At 33.7% G+C, this 23552-nt stretch overlaps 1 protein-coding gene across 2 annotated transcripts in view; it reads left to right on the forward strand.

The window, feature by feature from the left end:
* The window catches only part of LOC113505485 (homeobox protein OTX1), a 53795-nt gene extending 30719 nt beyond the window's left edge, over positions 1–23076 (forward strand). The window contains exons 3-6 of one of the 2 annotated variants that reach the window (XM_026888210.1): positions 6927–6953; positions 17121–17275; positions 20374–21141; positions 21951–23076. In XM_026888210.1, coding sequence (XP_026744011.1) covers positions 6927–6953; positions 17121–17275; positions 20374–21141; positions 21951–22241 — 1241 coding nt within the window. In that variant the 3' untranslated portion in view covers positions 22242–23076. The remainder of the gene's footprint in view (positions 1–6926; positions 6954–17120; positions 17276–20373; positions 21142–21950) is intronic. The other variant, XM_026888211.1, reaches the window with a different exon arrangement.
* Positions 23077–23552: the final 476 nt, after the last annotated feature.

Raw genomic sequence — 23552 nt, forward strand, 5'->3', positions numbered from 1 at the left:
TATTGGCATCCCTTAGAATTATATGGCCAGTTGCTTTTTAATCTTTTAGCGGGCATAATTAATTCGTTTTTTTTTCGTTTATGGCTATCGGAAGCCGGATATAGAATAATGGTTATTGTTAAGTTGTTGATATTTATCTATTTATTGAATAAATGTATTTATTTAGATGCTCGGCGTAGTTTTGTATGCTATTTGTATGATTAATTTATGTTGTATATTTTTTGGGAGGGAGATTTTTGTAGGCTTTTCAGTTAAAGAAAAAACTCACCACCATTTTGATACTCTTTAAATTGTAACTGTTTAGCACAATTTATTTTCTTGTTTTTAACTTCGATTAATATTGCAGAAATGACTAACAAACATAAATATTTGTACCTCATTATAAAATTTGACCACAGATATTGCTAAATATTTATAAAGTTTTTGTGACATTTAAAAAAAGCATCTAAAAAAAAACTTTTCCAATCTTTTGTCATTACCTGTCAATTCCATTTTTTTTTTTCTATTTAACCACCTCGTATGACACCTACAGTCCCTAGAGCTCTGCCGACCTCGGCCGGGCAGCAGCGTGATAAACAAACAAACGTAACTCAAGCGGGCTGGATTACGTCACTTGGAAGGCTTCGATAATCAATAGGGCACAAGGATAGGTCTTATACAAGGAAACGTACTTTAAAAATAGGCTCGTGGAAGAATATAAGGTGGAATGTATGGTGCTCGTGGCTAAGCTATAACCGCATAAGTGAAACGATCACAGGTTAAGCTATGCTCGACGCGGTTGGTCCGTAGATGGGTGACCATCGTTGTCATAACGAGTTCCTCCGTGTTTCGGAAGGCACGTTATATTGTGGGTCCCAGCTGTTATTCTTACATCTTTGACAGTCGTTACAGGTAGTCTTCTGACTACCACTACTAGTCTGACAACCAGTCTAACCAAGGGGTATCGTGTTGCCCAGGTACCTGTGTTGAGGAGCTGAGCAGTCGCTCCTTGTAAAGCACTAGTACTTAGCTAAAACCGGTTAGACTGGAAGCCGACCCCAACATAGTTGGGAAACAGGCTAGGCCGGTGATGATGTATAGGTTATTATGGTAGTTTTTGGGCGGTTGTATTATCCTTCTATCCCACTAATATCAGAAACGTGAAAGTTTATAAGGATGACTGTTTGTTCCTCTTTCAAAAACCACTGATCGCATTCAGACGAAACTTGGTACACAGATAGTTTATAAACAGGATTAACACATAGGATGTTTTTTTATCCCGATTTTCCTTTGGGCTCACGGACATCAACTAGTTTAATATTGAAAATGTAAGAAAAACTAACGCTATAATGTAACCAGTTACGTAGGCTCTAGACAGACGGACTGCATTTTGACTGCACGGATAGCCGAGTGGTTCAGATCACCACGCCAAAACCACAGTACGCGTCGTTTCGCGGGTTCGATCCCCGCGTAGGACAAGTATTTGTGTGATCCACAAATGCTTGTTCTGAGTCTGGGTGTCATTGTGCATGTGATTTGAATGTTTGTAAAACCCCCCGCGAAACAAGGATTAAATTCCTTTGTGCGGGAGTAGTTAATAAAAAAAAAATCAATTGCAAACCAACCGTTACAGCAACCGTCTCACGACTGCACGCCGACTGCAATTGGACCGTACGGTTGGTTTGCAGTTCTATTGCAGTCGTGTCAACTGCATTCAAACTGCATCCGAACTGTAAATTTGCAGTTGGATTGCAGTTGAAATGCAGTCCGTCCGTCTAGAGCCTTACGAAGTGGTTTCTGAGCGGGAACTCAAAGAAAAAACGTCGGGTTTCTTTATGATATCTTATGACAGCCGACAAAGATGTATTAATTATGTAGTATACATCAATATCTTCTCATACAAGCTTAATAACCATTTAATTAATGTGATTAATTAACTTGCAAACTGTATTCAATAATACTAGCAGTGTAGATAAAAATAACTCACTTTGTTATCCATATTCAACAGCTATTTGAATACTTAACTATAAAAAGTCCGAAAAATATTTGAAATGCGTAAATAAAGTCTGTATATTATGCTTTGATACTCAAACTGAATCGATTTTGATGAAACTTAGCAAACTGGTAGCTTGAACTGTGTAGAAAGGACATATGTTACTATTTATCGCGATGTCTAATATCTCTACAGGTGGAACCCGAGGATCTTACAACTCATAATCATGTCAGTTATGGAAATTAATACTAAAAACACCAACTTATGGACGTCCCACTGCTAGCCATGGCTTTGAGCATTGATGTCCACGCTAGTTAACACCAGATCTTGCGATCTTAGATTCCAATATTCGAAAACCAAGTTTCCTCACAATTTTTTTCCTTCGTCGTTCGTCAGTGATGCCTTAGTCTAATTAAGAAGGTACATATAACTATTCCAAAGTCACATTGTTATTGTATAAAAACTACTAGCTTTTCGCCCGCGGCTTCGCCCGCGTCGAAGTTGGTTATATCGCGTTTCCAAAAGAACTCTTCAAAAGTCCGAGATAAAAACTATCCTATATAGAGAGACAGACAAACAGACAGAGTTACTTACGCATTTATAATATTAGTAGGGAATAGTAGGGATATGTGTTTGACATTTAACGTGACCAGCTGATGCCTGATACCGAATTTGCTGCTCGTGTTACAATCAATAAAGGTCGTTTCATGTGAAGCCCCACAATACTTAAGGAGATTTCACATGGGCTGTTTTAACGGTAACGTTTTTATTTTTACTTTTTAAATGTATGTGGGTTAGTGTTTTTAAACAATGTATTTCGAAGTGTAAACTGTTTGGTAGATACGTTAAGATGATGTAATTATGTCTCCATTAATATTTTTTTTAATTGGCCTCTTGGTCTAGAGTTCGTGGATTTGATTCCCGTCCAGGACAAGTATTTGTATGTTTAGCACGATCTTTTGTTTTTGTTTTAGACATGTATTTTGGTGTTTCCGTAGAGTTTACTTATGTCACTGTGGTCCAATTTTTAAATATAAAACAAAAAAAAACTTTAACAACCAAAATGACAAAAAAAATCTAAGTAACTTTATTAACCACCGTCTTTAATCCCTAATCCGATACATCAAAACTGTATCACAAAAAAACTACTAAAAAAGCTAACAATTTTTCGAAATTTTAGGAGCTTTTTAACAAAACGTAGGCGCGATTAACTAAAGGTCCTTCACACACCGATCGAGGTCAAAACGTTGTCTCCAAGACCAGTTAAATTAACCATCATATTTTATAATAAGTTATAATAACCAAACTTTTCATATATCTATAGAGATGTTGACACCGCCGCACCGATATAAAATCTCTTTGATTTATTTGTACACGGATAAAATATAGTGTTTGTCTGTTTGGTTTAGTATCGGAAACGCGTGAACGATTTTTGATAAAACGATGCACTTTAAAGTTGTGATTAAAATTGATTGACAGCTTTTAGTATTAATGTTGTTCATGAAATGCACAAAGAAAGTAGCAGCAATGAAATTTAACAGAATTGAAAAGTTACGTCGTTATTTAGATTATTTTTAATATCTTATCTTCAGTGCAAATGGTGATTCGTTTAGAATAGATTAATTATACAAGTAAGTAAGTAATGTCATTTTCGTATCGATAGTAACAAAGATATACGAAAATGAACCTTATTACCTAGATGTTAAGGCTGTATTAATGCAAAGTGTTACTTCTAATAAGAATTTCATTATACCAGCATGTCAAGCGTTTTGTCGATACCTACACTTAATTAATTATGTTTATGTATGAATACTCAACGATTAGTTGATTAATTACTGTACATATAACATGTTTTATTCTTGCTCTTTTGAATAATTTGATACGTCTAAGTAGTTCTTTACTTTGAATACAACTTTCGTCATAAAAACTTGGGTGTTTTATTATCCGTTTCGTTAGATTTTTAAGGCTTTTTGACAGTTAGAAAACTATATAACATTTAAGACTTTAATTCCTTCGTACAGGTTTACTCAAGGCTCAAAGCTACTGGTATTTCACATTCTAAAAAAAAATACATATAATATACATAAAAACATATTCTCGTCTTAATAAGCACATTACTTTACAAAATAGGTAATCTAGAATTAACATAAGGCTATAAAATTTTTACTACCGTCCTACCCGACGTAAAAAATATTGTCACACCAAAATGGTCTTCTGTCACATATCATCAGCTCCAATTACGACTAAGAGTAATAAATTATATTAAATTTATCATTTATGAATTCCGATGCGGCGAGCGGCTACCGGCGGCGGCCCTTTGACGCACCGCCATCTTGCCGCAGCCATGTTTGTTTTGTTTTTTTTTAGGGATCCGTTAATATATGGGAATATATTCAAACATTTATTTTACGATTAATAAAAGAAATCAAGTTGTAGACTTTAATTCGAGTGTCGATATTTTTAACACTTTATGATTTTTCTTATTCTAGATATTTAGGATGTTTTTGAATCAATCTTGTAATAAATATGTGCGTTGGTGGTATTAACCTAGGTTTTCATTTTTCAAGTTATTTTGTCTTTATTTTGTTGATTGATTCCAAAATGTTGTGGCTTCACGACTTTTTTAAGAAAATACCAAGTACCTAATCTAGATAGCACACTACTTATTTAACGTAGCCAATAAACCATTCGATAGTAAATTACGGTCAATTCCATTAATAATTAATTACTTATTATAAAAACATCACACAAGTCAATGTTTAGCAATAATTTTACAATTCACACCAATTGCTTCTGCATGCCTTTAAGATACTAACATTCATTAAAACAACGCTTGTGCCTTAAAAATACAGCCTCATACACATTAAAATAAATTAATCGCAGCTATGATTCAAAACTTGAGGTAATGAAGAATAATAGGGACAATAAATTACGGAACCCAAAGCTTTTACAGCCTCAAAACACTATTACAACACTCTTATTCCAACGCAGTAAGATTCAAAATCGTCTTCCCCATATTCAACTGTTATTCCAAATTTTTCTCTACGAAGAATCACTCTTATCTCCATGTGATAAGGTTTAAAATCGCGATTCCTTTCTCAGCTGTCATGGGGTATTTTTTTTCTTTTTCTTTTGACACGGTTAATGCAATGCTCCTGTATTTGTCAAACTATATCGGTAAAATGTCATTTGGTTGACATGACATGTTAAATTTTTGCTACTTTGATAAGGCTGTAGTTAGATAACTTTGTGGTTTAACCGAAGTGTTTAACTGGCGGTAGTTAAGTTTGTAAGGTTATTTAAGTCTTAATATGTTAATTATTATCTAGGTTTTTGATGTATTATAGGTCTTAAAAAGAAAATTGGATAGATAAACATTTATTTGTATGTCAGGACGCCTTTTTTAGATTATCATTATAAATGTACTTATATCATTCATATAAGATATATACATATTATTATTTCTTTATATACTGACTAAGTCAACGCAAGTCATAAAAACCTCCAGCCTTAGTCAGCTCCAGCTGACTAGCTCACCGGACATCCTCGCCCGACACATTTCCATCGCACAATGTTGTAAAATTTGTACTAAAACCTAATTTTCTTTTCACATACCTAAATCAACGGTATTTAAGTCAAAATGGTGATTTCTAACATCAAAACCATCTAAAGATAAAAATTGACAGAATAAACTAAAAAACATCGTCCTAACCTAAAACACAACAACACCTAACTTTAAAATCATCCTCCATATTTAATTCAATTCAAAATCTTTTATGCATGAAAAGAAAACTCTTAACCGTGTGAAAATCGACACCGGGGTTTTCACGGCCGGGTATTTCGGGCCCCCGTCGCGTTCGAGGGTTAATTCATTTGTCGCAACATCCTACGTGTTAGTTCTGGTTGATTTCACAACCATTGTCACAGCATTGTTCTGTATTTTGCATAATTCAAGATGGCGGATGTGACGTTTCGTTTGACAGTTTTGTTTTTTTTTTTTCTTGTGAAGTTGCGTAAGGTGTGATGCTGTAAGCATTTGCCGCCGTTTAAACGAAACCACAGCTGTGCTATTTATATATTTAAATGATTTTTCGGTTTTCTTTTTAACATCAGGCGTCATACTACTTACTACACTCTGTTTAGCGAAAACCTTTCTTTAATTTGACTACGTCGGTGAAAGCTACAATGCAGCAATCTTAAAAATACAATTACACATTATCTATATTAAAATATTCACATATATCATGTCCAGAATACCACAAAATACATTGAAAAGTCCCCACTTCTTCAGCCACCGTCTTCTCTGACCACTCCATAAACAATTGCCCATCACACCTATTATTTCAGCACGTGCCTACAAAGCACTCCACTGCCTCAGTCAACCCTCAAACCGATACCGAGTATACCAACACTCGGGGGCCTTTCCCACCCCCAACCCTACAAACGCTAATTGTAAAGTCAACACTCTGTTTGCTCCGAAAACGGTTTTTAGAGATTGTTTGTGTTTTTTGGCAAGTGCATCGACACTTGGGGGTTAACCTTTAGGTGGGTGATGTGGATGTTGCAATGTTGTTTTTAAGTTAGTGTTTAGGAAAATATGCTTGGGGATGGTCGGATGCATCAAAGTATACGAACTAGGGCGAGGTTTTTGGTAGTTAAACTTCTAAATAACACTTTAATTTGATAATGTTAAAACAGGTAGGTAAAGTTTTATTAGCTCTTTCAATAAATTGACTAGTTATTTGAATTTTATTGGCCGCTAAAAGACTCCACAATTATTTATATAAATTCTAAAATAAACTTTAAATTTTTCTCTTCTATTTTAAAACAACATCTTTCGATAATACAAGCTAATAAACCTAACATTTCTCTATATTTTTTCTTATTTATCTAACTTCTATTAACTAAAGTTAATTTTTCAAGAAGATAATATATATTTTTCCTTCATCCCCAGATCAATATGAAAAACCTTGGAGTTGGAGTAAGTTCAACATATTTGTTATTTTAACACTACTTACAATACAGCTCTATAGTCTTTTTAACAATAAATCTAAAGCAAAATAACGCTTATTCCATTTCTTTATTAACCATTGCATCTGTATTTTAACAGACTTTGAAATCGATGAGATCCTTTTATAATAATTCTTTTATTTTGGCAAAACCACCTTCTTATTCAGCCCTATTCAAAAAGGTCTTTTCTTTTCAACTATTATTTTACTAACCTCTTTTCGAACACATTTTTTAATTATTTTTTAAGATTTTTTTATTATATGTTTGGAGGCAATTATAGTAGATTCGTTAGTCAGAAAGAAAGATTTAACTTATGACATTACGTCACAAAATTAACGATTTATACTAAGTTCTACGAATAACATATTTAAATCATATTTCTTGTCCCAGAAACACAAAAAAACTCATCTTCTACTTAATAATTTATTCACAATTAAAAATATCCGAACTTTCCCAAACATCAAATGTTACAACTTACACTCCACCTCCTTTTAACTACATCGTTCACACTACAGTAGTCTGGCAACACTGGCACGTGTATGACGTCACTTGGGGCGCTAATTGAATTATTGTTTACATTTTATTGATGCTTGAAGGACTTAGGAATTGTCCTTTCACACGTTGCTAATAGGACGCGTATTTTGTTAGTATACGAAACAAACGGTGAAGGAAAATATCGTGTGAAAACCTGGATTCCAAATATTGGAATCGGAAATCGCCAACCCGCAGTGAGCTTGCGTGGTGATCAATGCTTCAAACCTTCCCTAATTGGTAAAAGGCTTGTGTCTAGTATTGGGATATTTCAAATATGTTTTTATAGTACCTACATTCTAAAAAAATAGAAAACTTCTATTCCGTTCTAATTGCAACTTCTTAAAATTTTAACAAGTTAAGTCATCTAGAACCATGACTTTTACACAGCATTATCTATAGATGTAATATATGTATGATACTAACGAAGTTAAGTAATAATTTCTCAATCCTTAAGATACGATCCTTTTTAATGTTCTACGGTCTCACATAATCATAAAGATACTTAGTAAAAATAAAACTCTACGATCTAGACTAGAGCTAAATCGACACATAAGTAGAACCTACAAAAAAATTATAAACATATCCCTAATCACAAACGAAACAAATGCAAAACATCCAATCCAAAATTTTCTAAATCCATCTCGGGCAGACAAACATTTTCTTTAAATTCCGAACACCGAAACGTCATTATCAACAGCCGGGTCCCCGCCAAACCATCATTCGTAACTCAACACTCAGAACGTGCGCACGTGTCTGCCACGCGTTTAGTATTATCTGTTAGCACAGCAATTTACACTGAATATTTGTACGCATAATTAAGTAGATGACTCGGTTATAAATTGGAGTAGGTTTTAATGTTTTTCGGTTTGTTTTTATTGCTTTTAGTCTTGGTGAATGGTTATTTATATGCTAGTGTCATTTACAGTATTTTATGCCAATGAAATAGATGAAAGTTAAATTCGTGTAAATCAATCAAAGATCTGGAATTATGTAAAACGAAATTAAACTTTTAGTCAGGAATATCGATGATTCTCGACTCCAAGAAAAGCAAAGATTTCGATCGCTTATCGTCAAAGGCGCACTTAGTCAAAAGCGCAGAACGTCAAAGGCGCACAATGTCAAAAATCCTGCTGAAACAAACTAATTGCTTGACATTGTTATTACATATCTAAAATTCGTTATTTTTCTTAAGTAGAAATGTCAGTCGAATTATTAAAGGAAATAATAACCCACTACAGGCAACTGAAGTTCACAAAGCATTCTGGGAAAATCTGTAACACATTTTTCTTTTTCTCCCTAAAATTTCCAATCCAAGTCATTTCAATTCGTCCTCTCAAAAACCATTAAAACAATTTACCGCACCACTAGTTCGTAAGATGGGAGCAAAAACAAACTCCCCTATTGCTCAGTCATTAAAGAAATAAATCGCAACCGAGAATCGAACCCCTCTTATCTCGGTAGCCCACTCGTAACATGTTTATCGCGCTCCCAAAGATACGTTAATCCTTCACGGTAGAGTGAGATGGGTGTATTGTAGTCGGACCTCTTTTTCTAGAGCAAGTTAGGTAAGAACCTTTTGATAGGAACTTTTTTGTTTGATGGAAATTGTTAGTTTGTCTGCACGGATAGCGGAGATCTTAAAGCTAGTGGACGCGAAGTGTCGCAGTTTCGATTCCCGCGTAAGACCCACAAATACTTGTTCTGGGGCTAAGTGTCTTTTGGCATGGGATTTGAATGCTTTAATTGTGTCTTTTATACATATAAAAAAAAAACTTTATGCCTAGGTATTTGAATCTCTAGAATTGTCTCATTGTTTAGGTCCAAACGACTTTGGAAAATGTGGAAGAAATACACGATTTAGAACAGTAAAAATATCTGCTAATCACCGCTCTACGAATTGACTAAACGCAAATCTCACACATAACATAAGGTATAAAATACGCAAGTCTAATATAACCAATTTTATCACTTACAATAACGATACCATAATTTATTTATAATATTACTATCTACCCCTACATTCAACTGTAACAAATAAGCAATAATTTATTAGATATATTTCAATTTCTTGACAATTCGGTTAGCACACCCCTACTAAGGGTTACTACATTATCATAGTAATAAAATAACTCATTGCATACTGTACCTATTAACATTAATATAGTTCTTATTTATATATAGCTAAAGTTCAAAATTGAACATCATTTATCAGACCCTATTTTCCCGTTGGTAATCTATCACAACTTGTCATGTTTCGCACCCCTAGGGCAGTGTTGCCAGCGCAATTTATGTGTTAACATGATTTATAGGCTGGCAACCCTCGTTTCAGTGGGAGTTGCCACCTATTTTATTATATGGAGGGTACTTGCTATATGTTACGGTATATTGAATGTTTCACTAAATTTACTTTACTTACAAAATACAATATACCCTCTTTGCGGATTCAAAACGTTACATATTTACCTATATTTGGTAACCATTGCACATATTTTCTTCACTTGCAACCAAAAATGTATCTCGGTGTAGCGTAGACCTGTTTGTATACCAAACTAATAATAATCAGAAGGCTTACCATCACCTCACAAAGTATTATAATTATCATTGCATCTGTGGAAGAGAGACATCGCTCTATACCGCGTATAGTGCTATGAAGCTTCCGCATCTCCAATAATATTACTTAAAGAGGAAGGTACTCTAAACAGTCTGAACTCAAAAACTGCAGAAACAAAAGTACTTTTAATCATCAGACACCGTCGCAATCAAATACCCAACATGTGTCAAAAATGAAATACCAATCTCTCGAAGAAAATTTCATCAGCCATTTTATTTATTTACACAGCTCTGTTACACTAATTGTATCTCAACAAACATTTCGTGCAAACCTTACACATCTAATCAAATACGATGTTGTTACCCTCCTCCATTCTCTTTTAAAATAACAATCCGCTTTAAATCCGAACGCGGCCATTAAAAGCCCCCTCCGAAACGTCAGAGTGACAGTTGACGATTCCCGCCATTTGAGAGAAAGGTTCGAAATAGAATGTAACCAATGTATTGTTATTTTAAATTAATATGCTAATTTTAATGCTAATCGAATGCAAATTTAATAAAAAATTTAATTATAGTCAAATGTCAAATCAAAATGCATGTGTAAATTTTTGAGGTTACGAAATTGAAATCGATTGAATTTGTTGCTGATTTCATGTAAAACTTATAAAGTTTGATGCTTAAAAAATCGAATTGATCTAAAACAAACTGTGCTAGTGTAACATGTAACTTTTTTAATCCCCTGCAGCTGTGCCATCTCTTAAAAGTATTTTACACGTCATTACGGTCCCCAAGCCCCCGAGGGACAGGGCGTGGGGTCAAACGCCGTGAAAAACGGGAAAATAATGTGTTGGACCCCCTTTATGTACCCAACAAATTAGCTTCACGATTTATTTTATGTGGTTTGTTTAAAGGTGTTGTTTTTTTTAAGGATTTCCGCCGAGAAATCGATATTTTTATCGGTCAAGTTTTTTTTATTGAAAGTTATTCAAACCATCTGGTCAAGGTTTATCATTATTTTTTTATTTAAAATTTCATATTTGGAAGCCTTACTTAAAAAACGCACTAAATGACTAATTTATCATTTATTTTCTTTAAACATCTCATGAAATACTTTGTTTTCAGGTCAAATTGACGTAATTTGACCGTTTTAAATCTAGCACTATTTATCGATCAGATCTAGAGCTTAGTAAGGTGACTCCTACACGAATATACCATTAGTAGTCATGGGTAGCTATATAACAACTGTAAAGATACAATCTTGATGCGTTCGAAAAAACGTTTCCTAACATCTGAACTTCATTTTGTGGTAGTATTAATTGTACTTTAGATTTGATTGAAGCAGGAAAATGTTTTAAATTTAAAAAATAGTAATAGATCCAAGTGTTACCCACACTAAAAAGTGCTAATGCTGTAAAAAATTCTAGTCAAAGTTTAAAGCATAATTTTATAGAAGAGAAATCAAGTAGCTATAAATTATTTTAATGCATTACTTAACTTAATAATCCCCTAAGCTCTTGACTATCTCATTAGAGCAAAATTAATTTCCGAAAGTAATTATTTTTTCTGATAACCCATTATACTTTAATCAATTCCACCATACGTGCCCATATTTATCAGAATAATAGAAATATATTGTCCAAAATGGGCACAAATGACTAATATTGTCAACAGACCACGTGTGCACTCCCAAAGATTTTATACAACGACTGCCGACCCCTAAAAACCGAGCCACGTCATAGGGATTACCGTACGACTATTGTCAAACGACAATTGAAATCTATCCGTCTTTCTCTAACGACCCCCTTTTCTATACGAGTGAAAGGGACAGATATACGAATACATTTTCACTTTTCAACATGTGACAGATTTTGTGTGAAATGTTTGTTTGGATACACACAATGGGTTGCCAGTTTCAAAATGGATATTGTATTATTTTTATATTTTTAATCCGGTGCAGCGAGCGAGCTGTTTTATCAATTCTTTGAATAGTTGATGTAGATCGCGTTTGATCGTTTGTAATAGATATGCAGTTTTTTATTTCACGTTTTGAAAAACGTTTGTTGTTATAATGAAAGCAATGGCAATGTCAATGTAATCGTAATAATGAAACCCTGAAAAAGCAGTCTTCTTATTTAATACATGTTGGACAGTCTAATTTTACTTAAATTCTAAAAATAAGAGTTACATCACATATATACAAGTTTTAAACACATTAAAATGTTAACTCAAGCCAGAAAAAGTTATTCAGCAGAAACACGACAAACAAAAATGTGTTTATTAAAGCTAATGAAATCATTGTATATATAAATTCCAGGAATTTAAAACATTACTAGCTACAAACGAAGTGTCAATTTCAACAAAATCCAAACGTTTTCACATCGGGCTAACAAATGTAAAAACTGACAGACATTCTCATTTGTAATATCAATTGTACAGTCGGCAACAAAAGTAAAAGATTGCAAAAAGTTAAAAGGAAGGTCAAATAGAATTAATGAATTAATGGTGTTTCCTGAAGTATTGTCGCTATGTCATAACAAAACCATATGATATCGCTTTTAAATACTGTTAATTTATTTATGATAGCAGCCCATACACGTCCCACTGTTGGGCACAGGCCTCTTCTCGTACAGGGAGAGTTTGAGCATTGATCACCGCGCTAGCTCACTGCGGGTTGGCGATTCAGATACCAATATTTGGAATCCACTTTTCCCACAATGTCTACTTTCACCGGTTTGTAAGTGGCGACTTAAAATATTAAAAAGTAGAAATAACTTTGCCCGCTTTGGGATCGAACCTGCACCTAGTGTACCAAATAATAATTTCAACTATAATTCGCAATAAACACCTATTACTACATACCACTTAAAAATACAGTTACAAAATAAATCTGTTTCACTTATCAACGTATGTTGCCGACTCTACAAAACCATATTGCATCTAACTCAGATACTTGTTAGATCTAAGCTTAAGGTCTTGTAACAGGAACTTAAAGGTTATTGCTCCATTTGAGTCTAGATTTCTGGTATTGCTACTTGTTATTCGACTAGCGTCAACATAGCCGCTGTAGCTATGTTTATATCTAGGCTGAATCATTCGAAAGTACGTCTATCTATACTTTTATAGTTATGACTAAATCGGGCAGGCATCTTCTCTCAGTATTTGTAACATATTTCATTAATGTCGGGCTCCTATTAATCGTAGTTAAATAGTAAATATTGTCAATAAATGGGCCAGTAGTTCCTGAGACTAGCGCGTTCAAACAAACTAGCTCTTCATCCTTATAAAAATCAATAAAGTTGAAGGCGCAATATTTAATACCACTGGCATCGCCAAAAAATGCCAATTTTCGTTTTCCAGTTTAATTAAATTCTTCTAGAAATACGAATTCATGCTCAAGTGCCGTTTTGGTAGAAAAATGTAAGTTATCGAATCGCCTTCGGTATCGTGGTGACCTACACTCAGCTATCCGTGCAATTGAAAGCCAAATACCTACGTACTTCTAAATAAAAAGAAAACTACAAGTAAAGCGAAAGGAGAAACACGTTCACTTTCCAAACAATTCATTACCGATAATCTTTCAACAATAGTAATACCACACTAATCCTAAAAAGACATTCCATAGCCAAAAACCTCCTCGTTGTCTATGGGACACAAAAGCGCGCGCTCCAACGACAAGCAGTCTACCTTTGACCAAAGACAAGACTACACGTAAAACATCATGTTACAAAGCTATTTATCAAAGAAGATGACTAAAATGTAAGTTATAATTTGTAGAAGACTAATGTTTATGATTTTTAATGTAGGATTACATAGTATTAGTTGTGAGCGAACTTTTGTTCGTGTATAAATAATGGAGGATAAATTCCTTCGTGAAATGTAGTTCATTCTTTGAGTGAACTGTGTCGTTAGTTTCGTTCATTCTTTAACTGTGTAGTTTGTAATACGCGTAGCTTTGTTTGTTTTAGTTTTCACTGGGTTGATAAATGATGTGCGTTTTTAGCTGACGACCTCCGTGGTCGAGTGGCGTACGCACCGGTTTCAAGGTGTCGCTAGCTCTGAGGTCCCGGGTTCGATCCCCGGTCGGGTCAATGTAAAAATTCACATTTCTACATTGCCTCGGGTCTGGGTGTTTGTGGTACCTTCGTTGTATCTGAATTCCATAACACAAGTGCTTGAGCAACTTACTTTGGGTTCAGAACAATTGTATGTGATGTTGTCCGCATTTATTTATTTATTATTTATAGCTTCTTATCTTATGGTTGATGTAGTATCTGATGACAGTTTAAACTGTTTGCTTCTGACGTAGTTCACTGGCATAACAGAAGTTACTTATCTATGGCTAATAACTTTGATATAAATAGCCCGTAAACAATCTATCAATTGAATGTTTAAAGATCAAAGCTTAACAACGGTAGCCGGTTTCATAAAAATTATGAGCGAAACAATTAACCGCATACCAGATTAATAGCCTATTCGGAAAAACCAGTGGGGATAGTGATGGGACACGATAATCGAGCCGGATTAATCGATCGATTAGTATGATCGATTTGTTGATAGTAAATTATGAACGGGAGATAATGAAAACTTTATCTCACGTTCACGTTTTAGCTTTATTATTTATTAATTTTGTTTATTAGATTTTTCGCTAGGTAGGGGAATGTTGATATTTATATTAATAATTTAATACGATCAATATTTAAGATTCCTTAAGTTTCTTAATTAATACAATATCTAAGTATTATTTATTCTTAATTGTTATTATTTATAATTCAGCTTCTTTTGAGTTTCAATTTGACCACATTTTTTTCTACGGATTCATTTGTTTCCTGCGGATCGAATTCTGCCTGTTCCGTTTTTGGTTTTCAATAATTTGGTAATCAAGCTGTAACTCCAACTCGAACTCGAAGTTCTATCAAAGATGATTCAGCTATTTAGACGCAATAAACTTTACAGACAGACAGACATTGTTATCAGTAGGCATTATTAGTATGGATTTAGTCCCACACTTCCAGTTAATATTTTACATAATGCTTAAGTTTCAATATAGCCTTAAAAGAACGTTTAAAATAAAAACAATTCGACCCACATCTAATAATAATATCACTTAAAAATTATTATGCAAATCCCTCTAAACTTAAAAACAACCTCTACATATTTTAATCTGTAGTAAAAACAGACAACTATCAAATTAGTCCGATTTTACTACTAATTAAGGTTGTGACATCTACCTAATCTTGAATTTTAGTAGCACAGACTATAAAAATATTAGTAATTGTAGCACAACACTACGACTTAACGTTGAATACAAATAACTAGAGAACTTTACGACTTTTTATTGATATGATTTAAGACATAAAATGTGTTATAAATTATATGTTTTCTTCCATGACTTAGATTTGTAGATTTGTTATAAAATTAATACTACTAATAAAAAAGTGTCGTAAAAATATGAACCCAGAAGTCTTTTAAAATAGATATTATTTTAAACATATGCGGACTTATTTTAATTAGTAAAACGGTTTTTTTAGTTATACACGTATTAACTGTTATGGAACAAACAAACATTTTTAACAAAGAATTATTTTCTTTACATATTTTATAATCCTTAAAAATGGTTTAGGCAATCGCTACCATTTGCCAGATGATATAAGAAGACCCCATATTGGAGGAAAAAGCAGATCATAAGCTGTAGGATCCTTGAAACAATGTCCTTTACAACTTATTTATGTCCTTAACAAATGTTGCTTAACCCCGATCTGAGTTTTAACAGTCTACCCATCAGATATAGCCTAGGCCCCAATTCTGCTATTTACAATGGCCTATGAATGAATCGAAATTGGAATAAAATGGCATTATTCGTATTATTCTAAGCAATTTTCCAACTCAATAATTGGAAATTAAGTGCAGGAACGGTCAATACAATGAATTTTCAATTATTGTGATGTCAGAATGCTTAAGAGTATAGGAGTAGTTTCAAATTTAATCTAATCACCATTAATACATCGGCAATTATAAATAATGGTAGTATAGTGATGTAGTTCCTTGCCGGTTCTTCTCCATAAAAATGACACTTTGGAACCGTGCAACTAGAGTCAATATTGTAACGATTTAAAAGTGCGTGGAAAACGGCCTATTTGAAATAAAAACTTTTGGCTTTGAAATGAAACTACTTATCAGGTATCATAGCAGGTCACTGGCAGACCATGATACCTGAAAAGGTGTCGAAACGTCGGGAACTGAAATCCAAAATGAAACCGCGATAAAATCCGTAAAAGTAGTTTCATTTCAATGTCTAACATTCGCGTAAACCTAAGAAACCACTAACTTTTGACTTTATAGATAGTTGGCCCGCATATAGACAGAAGGTCAGGTAGCGATGCCTACTTACTTGTGTGCAGTACCCTAAGCAAGTATTTAGACCAGTCTAGCAGAACACCTAAACTGCTTAAAAGGTTAACGATCGTTCAAACGACGTGATACTTCGTCCATTTCTTTCCTTGTGACTTTTACACCTCTGATTTTACGATTTTTATGAGTTAATTTCAATGAATATGAAATCAATTCAGAAATATTTGACACTCTTTTAATGGGTTTCGTCAGTTTTATGTGTGACTTAGTTTAATCCATAAATGTCTAAGAATTCCAGACAAAAATCTTAAGGTATTCGTGACAAAATAGACTTAGATTATATTGTGTTTTAAAAATGCACACAAACCTCTGCATATCTACCTATCCAAAAAAATAAGAGCTATAATATTAATTAATGTAAACCTCTATTGCATCTAACTGTATACTTGCATTTCATTTTTTTTCACTAGAGCCATTGAGATTTACGATTTTGAAAGCTTGTCTCGTCTAAAACAGGATTCCTGCCGATGGTTCTTATAGAAATAGTTACTCCTTTATTTCAATTAACCGTCAACGTTAGAGAAATTCCCGTGCGTCGCACCCATCTCCACGGCTGTACTCACAAATAGCCTTATTTAACCTACTTCAAAGATCTTCTCAATTAGTTGATTATGTTTTACTAAACTATATTATCATTTGTCAACAGGCGTGAACCCTCGGAAGCAGCGTCGTGAACGGACGACGTTCACTCGCGCGCAGCTGGATGTGCTGGAAGCACTGTTCGGCAAGACGAGGTACCCGGACATCTTCATGCGGGAGGAGGTGGCCCTGAAGATCAACCTTCCGGAGAGTAGAGTACAGGTGAGCTGCTTTTCGAGGCTTAGAAAAAAACCATAACTTTTCCAACTTGCAACAAATAGATAGCACCATGTTTTGTCTTTACGTTAATCTATCGACTTGAAACCACTAACCTTCACTAGTCAGAGAGGCACCTCGTACAAAGGCTTCTCGTACTTGAGACCACGGAAGATCCTAGTAATCTACGGTATACCTCCTTGAAAACATAACAACAGATATATGTAAAGATTTGATCGAAAAAGTGAGTGTAGAATCCTCGATTATAAAGAAAACGGTTCTGATTCTTCTTTTCGTTTTAGCTCTATTCGGTTTAGCTCTATAAAATGACTAGTCTCAATCACTCAATGACTTATCGGAAAGTTAATTTTAGTAAAGCTGCATTTTCATTATATTTGTCTATAATATATTAAACTGTGTGCTGCCTACCTTTTCATAACAAACCAATACGTATAATCAAAATTCATTTTCTTATATCTAAACAACTCGACCCACCTTTCGTAACCCATAATCATAATCTAGTTAATACATTATAAAACTACCATCAGCCTTATCAAGCAAGCGGAGAAAATCCGACGATTATTAAGTTTCAATTAACTCGAGATAGCGCATCTAATACTGAATATAATCCGTCATAATGTGAGCCACCCAAAACGCCATTAAAAAATAAAGTTATTAAATTGAACCGCAGTAGTCGGCGGACAACGCTCGACTGAATTCTAATTCGTTCAAACACTCAATTTATATCAACACGAATAGAGCATTAACGCGCCCAATCGAATTACGTTCCGATTTTGAAATTTGAAAATCGAATTATTCGATTGTTTTGCGTTGGCAGTTGTTAAGTACTTCAAAGCTTTTAAGGACCGTTATAAATGGTATAACGGGTAATTTGAAATGAGAACGTTTTGTTGGGGTAGAGTGAGAAATCTTATGACGTGTCAAAAGTATTAAATCTTGCTTAACTTTCTTTTTTCTTTGTTTGGCACATTATTTATATAAGCAATCGAACAATTTCTTTATCGCTTATAAAAGACCTTTAGCTGTATAACTTTAATTGCAGAGAAATGTAGCAATTAACCAAAAATTGTACAATCGTTGCTAATATTATCATTAGTTGCGTCTTAGTTCACGAACTACAGTATTATCAGCAATAATTACACACATTCTGCTCTTGCTAAACGTATATATTCACTTAACCTTATCAACTCATCTCTGACAGTTATACCGTCAGTTAAACTAACTGGCTTTGATGTCGCCGTACGGAATCTGTTTATCATTAGTCCGGTTGTAATTGGCAGGCAGATTACTGATAAGCGATGGTTTAAAACGTGTGGGGTGAGTTGTGACAGGCGTTTGTTTAGATTTCAAATTGTTTGTCTCATTAAATTTTGTTAGTAAGGGTTGTTTGTGTTTATTTTTATTTTAATGATCTATGGTTTAATCTTCTAATTAAAAAAAAATGTATAATAAAAAAAGCAAAAATAAAATTAGATACTAATCTTATAAATGTAATTATAATGAGACCTTTAAGAAACTGAAAAAGAAAATCAATAATATTTTTTTCCCCTGCCTAAGAATTGTCATTTAGAAGCCGACTCATTTTATTTTACTATTTTAAAATACTAATCAAAATAAATAGCAACTTTTTTTATATCAATCTGAGTATCTGACCATGTATTTTACAATCACCTCAATACATTAAAACAGAAACAAACTTACTATATACATACATTTTCCTATAAGCATAACAACCAATACAAAGCCCTTACAATTAGTAACACATCTGTCGTTTTGCTGTTTTCACAAAAACGATATTAACTCATTATTAGTTCGCGGGGTGTAATCCGGGACAAATGTTCCGCAACACGTCGACTCACGACTGTAAGGATTGCTGTGACTATCGTGACTTCGTTTTATATTACTTGTTAATGATTTTGTGTAAGGGTAACTATGAAATACCGTGCATTGGTTTATGCATATCTATTCTGATCGAAATTGTCTGGACTTCAAAAGTGACTGTGACCCCTTGAGTTTGTTTCGACATTTCTTCTCAGGGTGAGATAGGAAATGTCGACTTCAGAGTTCTCAAAAAAATAAGATGACATGTAAAAGTGATGATATATCCTACTTACAGAATAAATGATTTCATTCGTAAAAATTTTGTAGTAGTAGATTGTTTTTTTTTCAATACCACCTCTCTGGATCTAAGCAATTTAATCGTTGTTTCTGAAACGTTTAAGTCACATTCGAAAAGACAATTTAAATTAAAAACTTTCTCCGTTATTTTCTTTCACTTCAATTCGAAATGAAAAAGGCTTTTGTTGTGTTTAAAGTAGGCCGTTTTTGAGACAATTTTAAAACGTTACAATAATGTCTCGAGATGCATTCGGTGCGTTTGTCGTTTACGCGCGGTATTTTTTGATGACACCATAAAAGTTCAAATTTAAAAACTATAAACATCAATTTTAGATTTCCCTGCATTTACGTCCACAGTCTTTTATTATTATAAATAAACAATAGTACCTTTTATATACCTGAAACAAACCCATACAAAATAAACACAACAATAAATTCCCATCTTAAAATCCTTCAATACTGTAATAAAAATCACACATTTGTAACAAAAAAAATAAAATAAAAAGTTCCCCTACCATTTGCATTGCGGGCAACTCACGAGGTTTCAATAAATCACTTTTAATCCGTTGTGCAAACTGCAGGCGAGAATGCGCGAGTAATTGGTGAGAACAAATACGAGTAGTAGCGAATACTAGCAGTTGGGGTTAGGTACAGCAGGGTTGGCAATTTGTGTAAATGTAATATTTTGTGATCTTGTGTAGATAAGGTAGGATGTAGAGTCTTGTAGATTTCTGATCTCTGTGTTAACTGCAATTTCTTTAAATTATTTTTTAATAAGTAGTAAATTAAGCTGTATTAAAGAAATCCTTTATGGTTGTTGAGTTTAATTACTCTTATTTCAATTGTAAACATGATAAAATAATGATTTTTGAAAATTTACAATTAAATAAATACTAGTAGGACTGTGTCCAAATCGCGTTGACTTACCTTCGAAATAAATAATATCATTTTCTCTTTGCCAACAGGTCTGGTTCAAAAATCGAAGAGCGAAATGCAGGCAGCAACTACAACAGCAGACCAACACTCAAATATCCAGTAAATCATCATCGAGTTCCAAAACGACTGTCTCCAGCTCCAGCATCAAAGCCAGTTCTAGCTCTACAAAGATCACCACCTCCAAATCTCTGACCAGCTCTTCAAACGTACCTACAACACAGAACTCTAGTATCACAACCTCATCTCCAAACCTCCCCATCACGCCAACGACGTCAGTCAGTCCACCTATTAACGTGATCTGCAAGAAGGAGTCAGCTGGATCAAACTACGAGAGCTCACCCTTAAACAAGAACAATAGCCTAACGTCCTTATCGCATTACAACTCTAACGAGCTGAGAATAAGCGGTAAGGAGTCGTCGCCTTCGGAGCCGGTGTCCAACATCCACGGTTACGGAGTGACGCCAAAACAGGAGTTGTACAGCAGTCCGAAGAGGTTGGATTACGCTAGCAAGCTGGATTACTCGGAGAAGTTTGGGAGCAACCTCGTTAAGGACCAGTATAGTTCTCGGTTGACGGGGAACTTGACTCCTTTGGGGTCGAACTCCTCGATCATGACTACTCCCTCGCCGCCCATCACTCCTCAGAGTATAAACGGGCCGGGGAACGTGTACCACCCGGACAGCTACAACAGTTTCCACTGGCCGGGCAGTTCGGACTACATCAGGAGTTACTCCACGTCACACCATCATCAGGGCTACGGACAGAGCGCGTATAACTCGCCCTATTATCCCAGTCAGGTAAGCATCTGAAGTCTTTAGACATATTTTTGTTTTATCCTTAGATTTATTTATAAAATGATGAACTTAATCTTAGCGGAAATATATTTATATCTTACAATTTTTATCTCTACTTTCAAATTTTAAATGTCAAATTGTTATTTTACTATGAGAAAGTCATTAATTTTATCACTTTTTTTTAATAAATTCTGTGGCTTATGACCGCTAAGTGTTTCCGTTTTATTTAGTTAAATGATTCGACTTAATCAATCTTTTCGCATAATTACGAAATTCATCATTTTAATATTTAATTAGCCTTGCAAGTTATAACCTCAATGTTAATTTATTATAAAAATTCGACAAATTCTAGCTTTTACTAATCCCACAAAATGACTAAACTGTCAATCATTTTAACTTTAATAATTAAATATGTCCATGAATATGAATAAAATTCTTTCAACATCAATATTAATTTAGAAAAACGATAACTTTTAAATTTATTCTTATCATTAATCTGACGTAGGTAATATTGCTAAATTGAAATAAAGATAAAAATATAGTAAAAACGAATGCAAAATGTAAGTTCGATATAGGCATCAAAAATTCACGCTTAACAGAACTCCAAAACGTTTCAAATACAAAATATTCTTTATTGTGTACATAGGTTATTAAAAGTAGTTATAAGTTTTCAATATTGTACTCTGCTATGATGAAATGATCTTAGAGGCATACAATAATTTATTCATATAATATATCTGGTTTTAGACTAAAAAGCCATGTTTTAACAGCTACAGAAAACAACCAAAATTCTAACCAGCCTTAACTTTCAGATGGAATACTTCAACGGTTCATCAGTGAACCAGACGCACGGCAGCCACCACGGGCACAACCTCACCGCCAACGGCAACCAGCTCTACAACCAGGTGTCCTTCGGCAACCCGTCCCCACCGGGGGCGTGGGCCTCGCACCACAACATCCTGTCTTCAGGCCCCGAATCCCCTGAAAACCAATCCCAGAATTCACCACATTTAAGCATGCTCCAAGCATCTCAAATCACGAACTTTTCTAATTCAGGCAACAGTTACTTTGCACCAGAAAAATATGGTATTAATATGGTGTAGTAAATCTAGTCCTATATATGTAGTTGTAAATATGTTTTATATAGTGGGTGTGTGAAAACAGTGTTTCGGAAGTCTGTAAGTTTTTGAGTCTAATTTTTTCGTTTTTTTTTTGGGTTTTCAACAAAAAATGTACGAGAACTTACATTTTTTGTTTAAAACATCACGCCACTCGTATTTTTTTATAATTTTCATATTTTTATTGAACTTTTATTTACATTTTTTTTTACTTTTTAGCATAGAAATTTGAATATTTATTAAAATACGATGTAAGTACATATCAATAATATCAAATGATTTATTTTTACAAAACATACAAACTTCCTTAAAACTGTTTATATTTACTTAATGTAGAATGCGTTATTATAATGTAAATTACTACTTTGGACAGGAAGTGACGTCATATTTAGAAGCTTTAATAAAATCAGAGGTTTTATTTTAAAAGTTATTTATTATAAAAATCTAGTAATTATATATGTTACTGTAAACATCGAAATACTAAATATGCTGTCAAGTCTTGTTTAAATTAAAATTTACAAAGTACAGAAATTTATTTGACAACCAAACGCTACTGAGTTAACGATTTTCAACGAACACTTAAATATTGAGAGGCCTAACTATATGTATCGAAGGACATTGTTACAAAGTTTTGTATTGTTGACATATGAACGCCAAAAATCAAGAGAATCCTACCGAAAAAGACATCAATCCATTAAAAAAAAAAAACAAATAATTAAAAAGGATTTATTGAAATTCTAAATCTGCGTTCAGTATGCTGAAAAAGGTAAGGATGTGCACTTTTACCCTTGCTTTCTTGCGTCTTTGTAAAAAAAAAACATCCAGAATCATATCACTTATTATATTTGAAACGATTAAACTTTAGGCTATATTTAGTGACGGAATTCGCTAAATTAACGAAAAAAACAGTCGTCACTTATATTAAAACGTAAACAATTAAAGTTAAATACTGTTAATAGTATATTTTTTACTGTTAAGACAACAAACTTTTGTTTGGCTGAAACACCAATTTTAATCTGTGAAAATTAAGGCCTAACCTGTCAAAATGACATTGTTTTAAGTTTTGAGAAATTTAACAGAAGGAAAATTGTTTAGTTTTAATATAAGTGACGTCACATAGTTCTATTGTATATAAATTGTACTTTAAGAGTTTTATTTTGTATATGTGTGTGCTCCGAATGTATATGTGAGTTATTATTGTCTAGTTTTAAGCGTCGTATTTTTTTATTTTTTTAGACCAGTGACAACCCTGCCATAAGTTATACAATTAATTTAATTCGGAAAACAAAAGTGTTC

Source organism: Trichoplusia ni, chromosome 26 (assembly GCF_003590095.1).
Source record: "Trichoplusia ni isolate ovarian cell line Hi5 chromosome 26, tn1, whole genome shotgun sequence".
Classification (NCBI taxonomy): domain Eukaryota; kingdom Metazoa; phylum Arthropoda; class Insecta; order Lepidoptera; family Noctuidae; genus Trichoplusia; species Trichoplusia ni.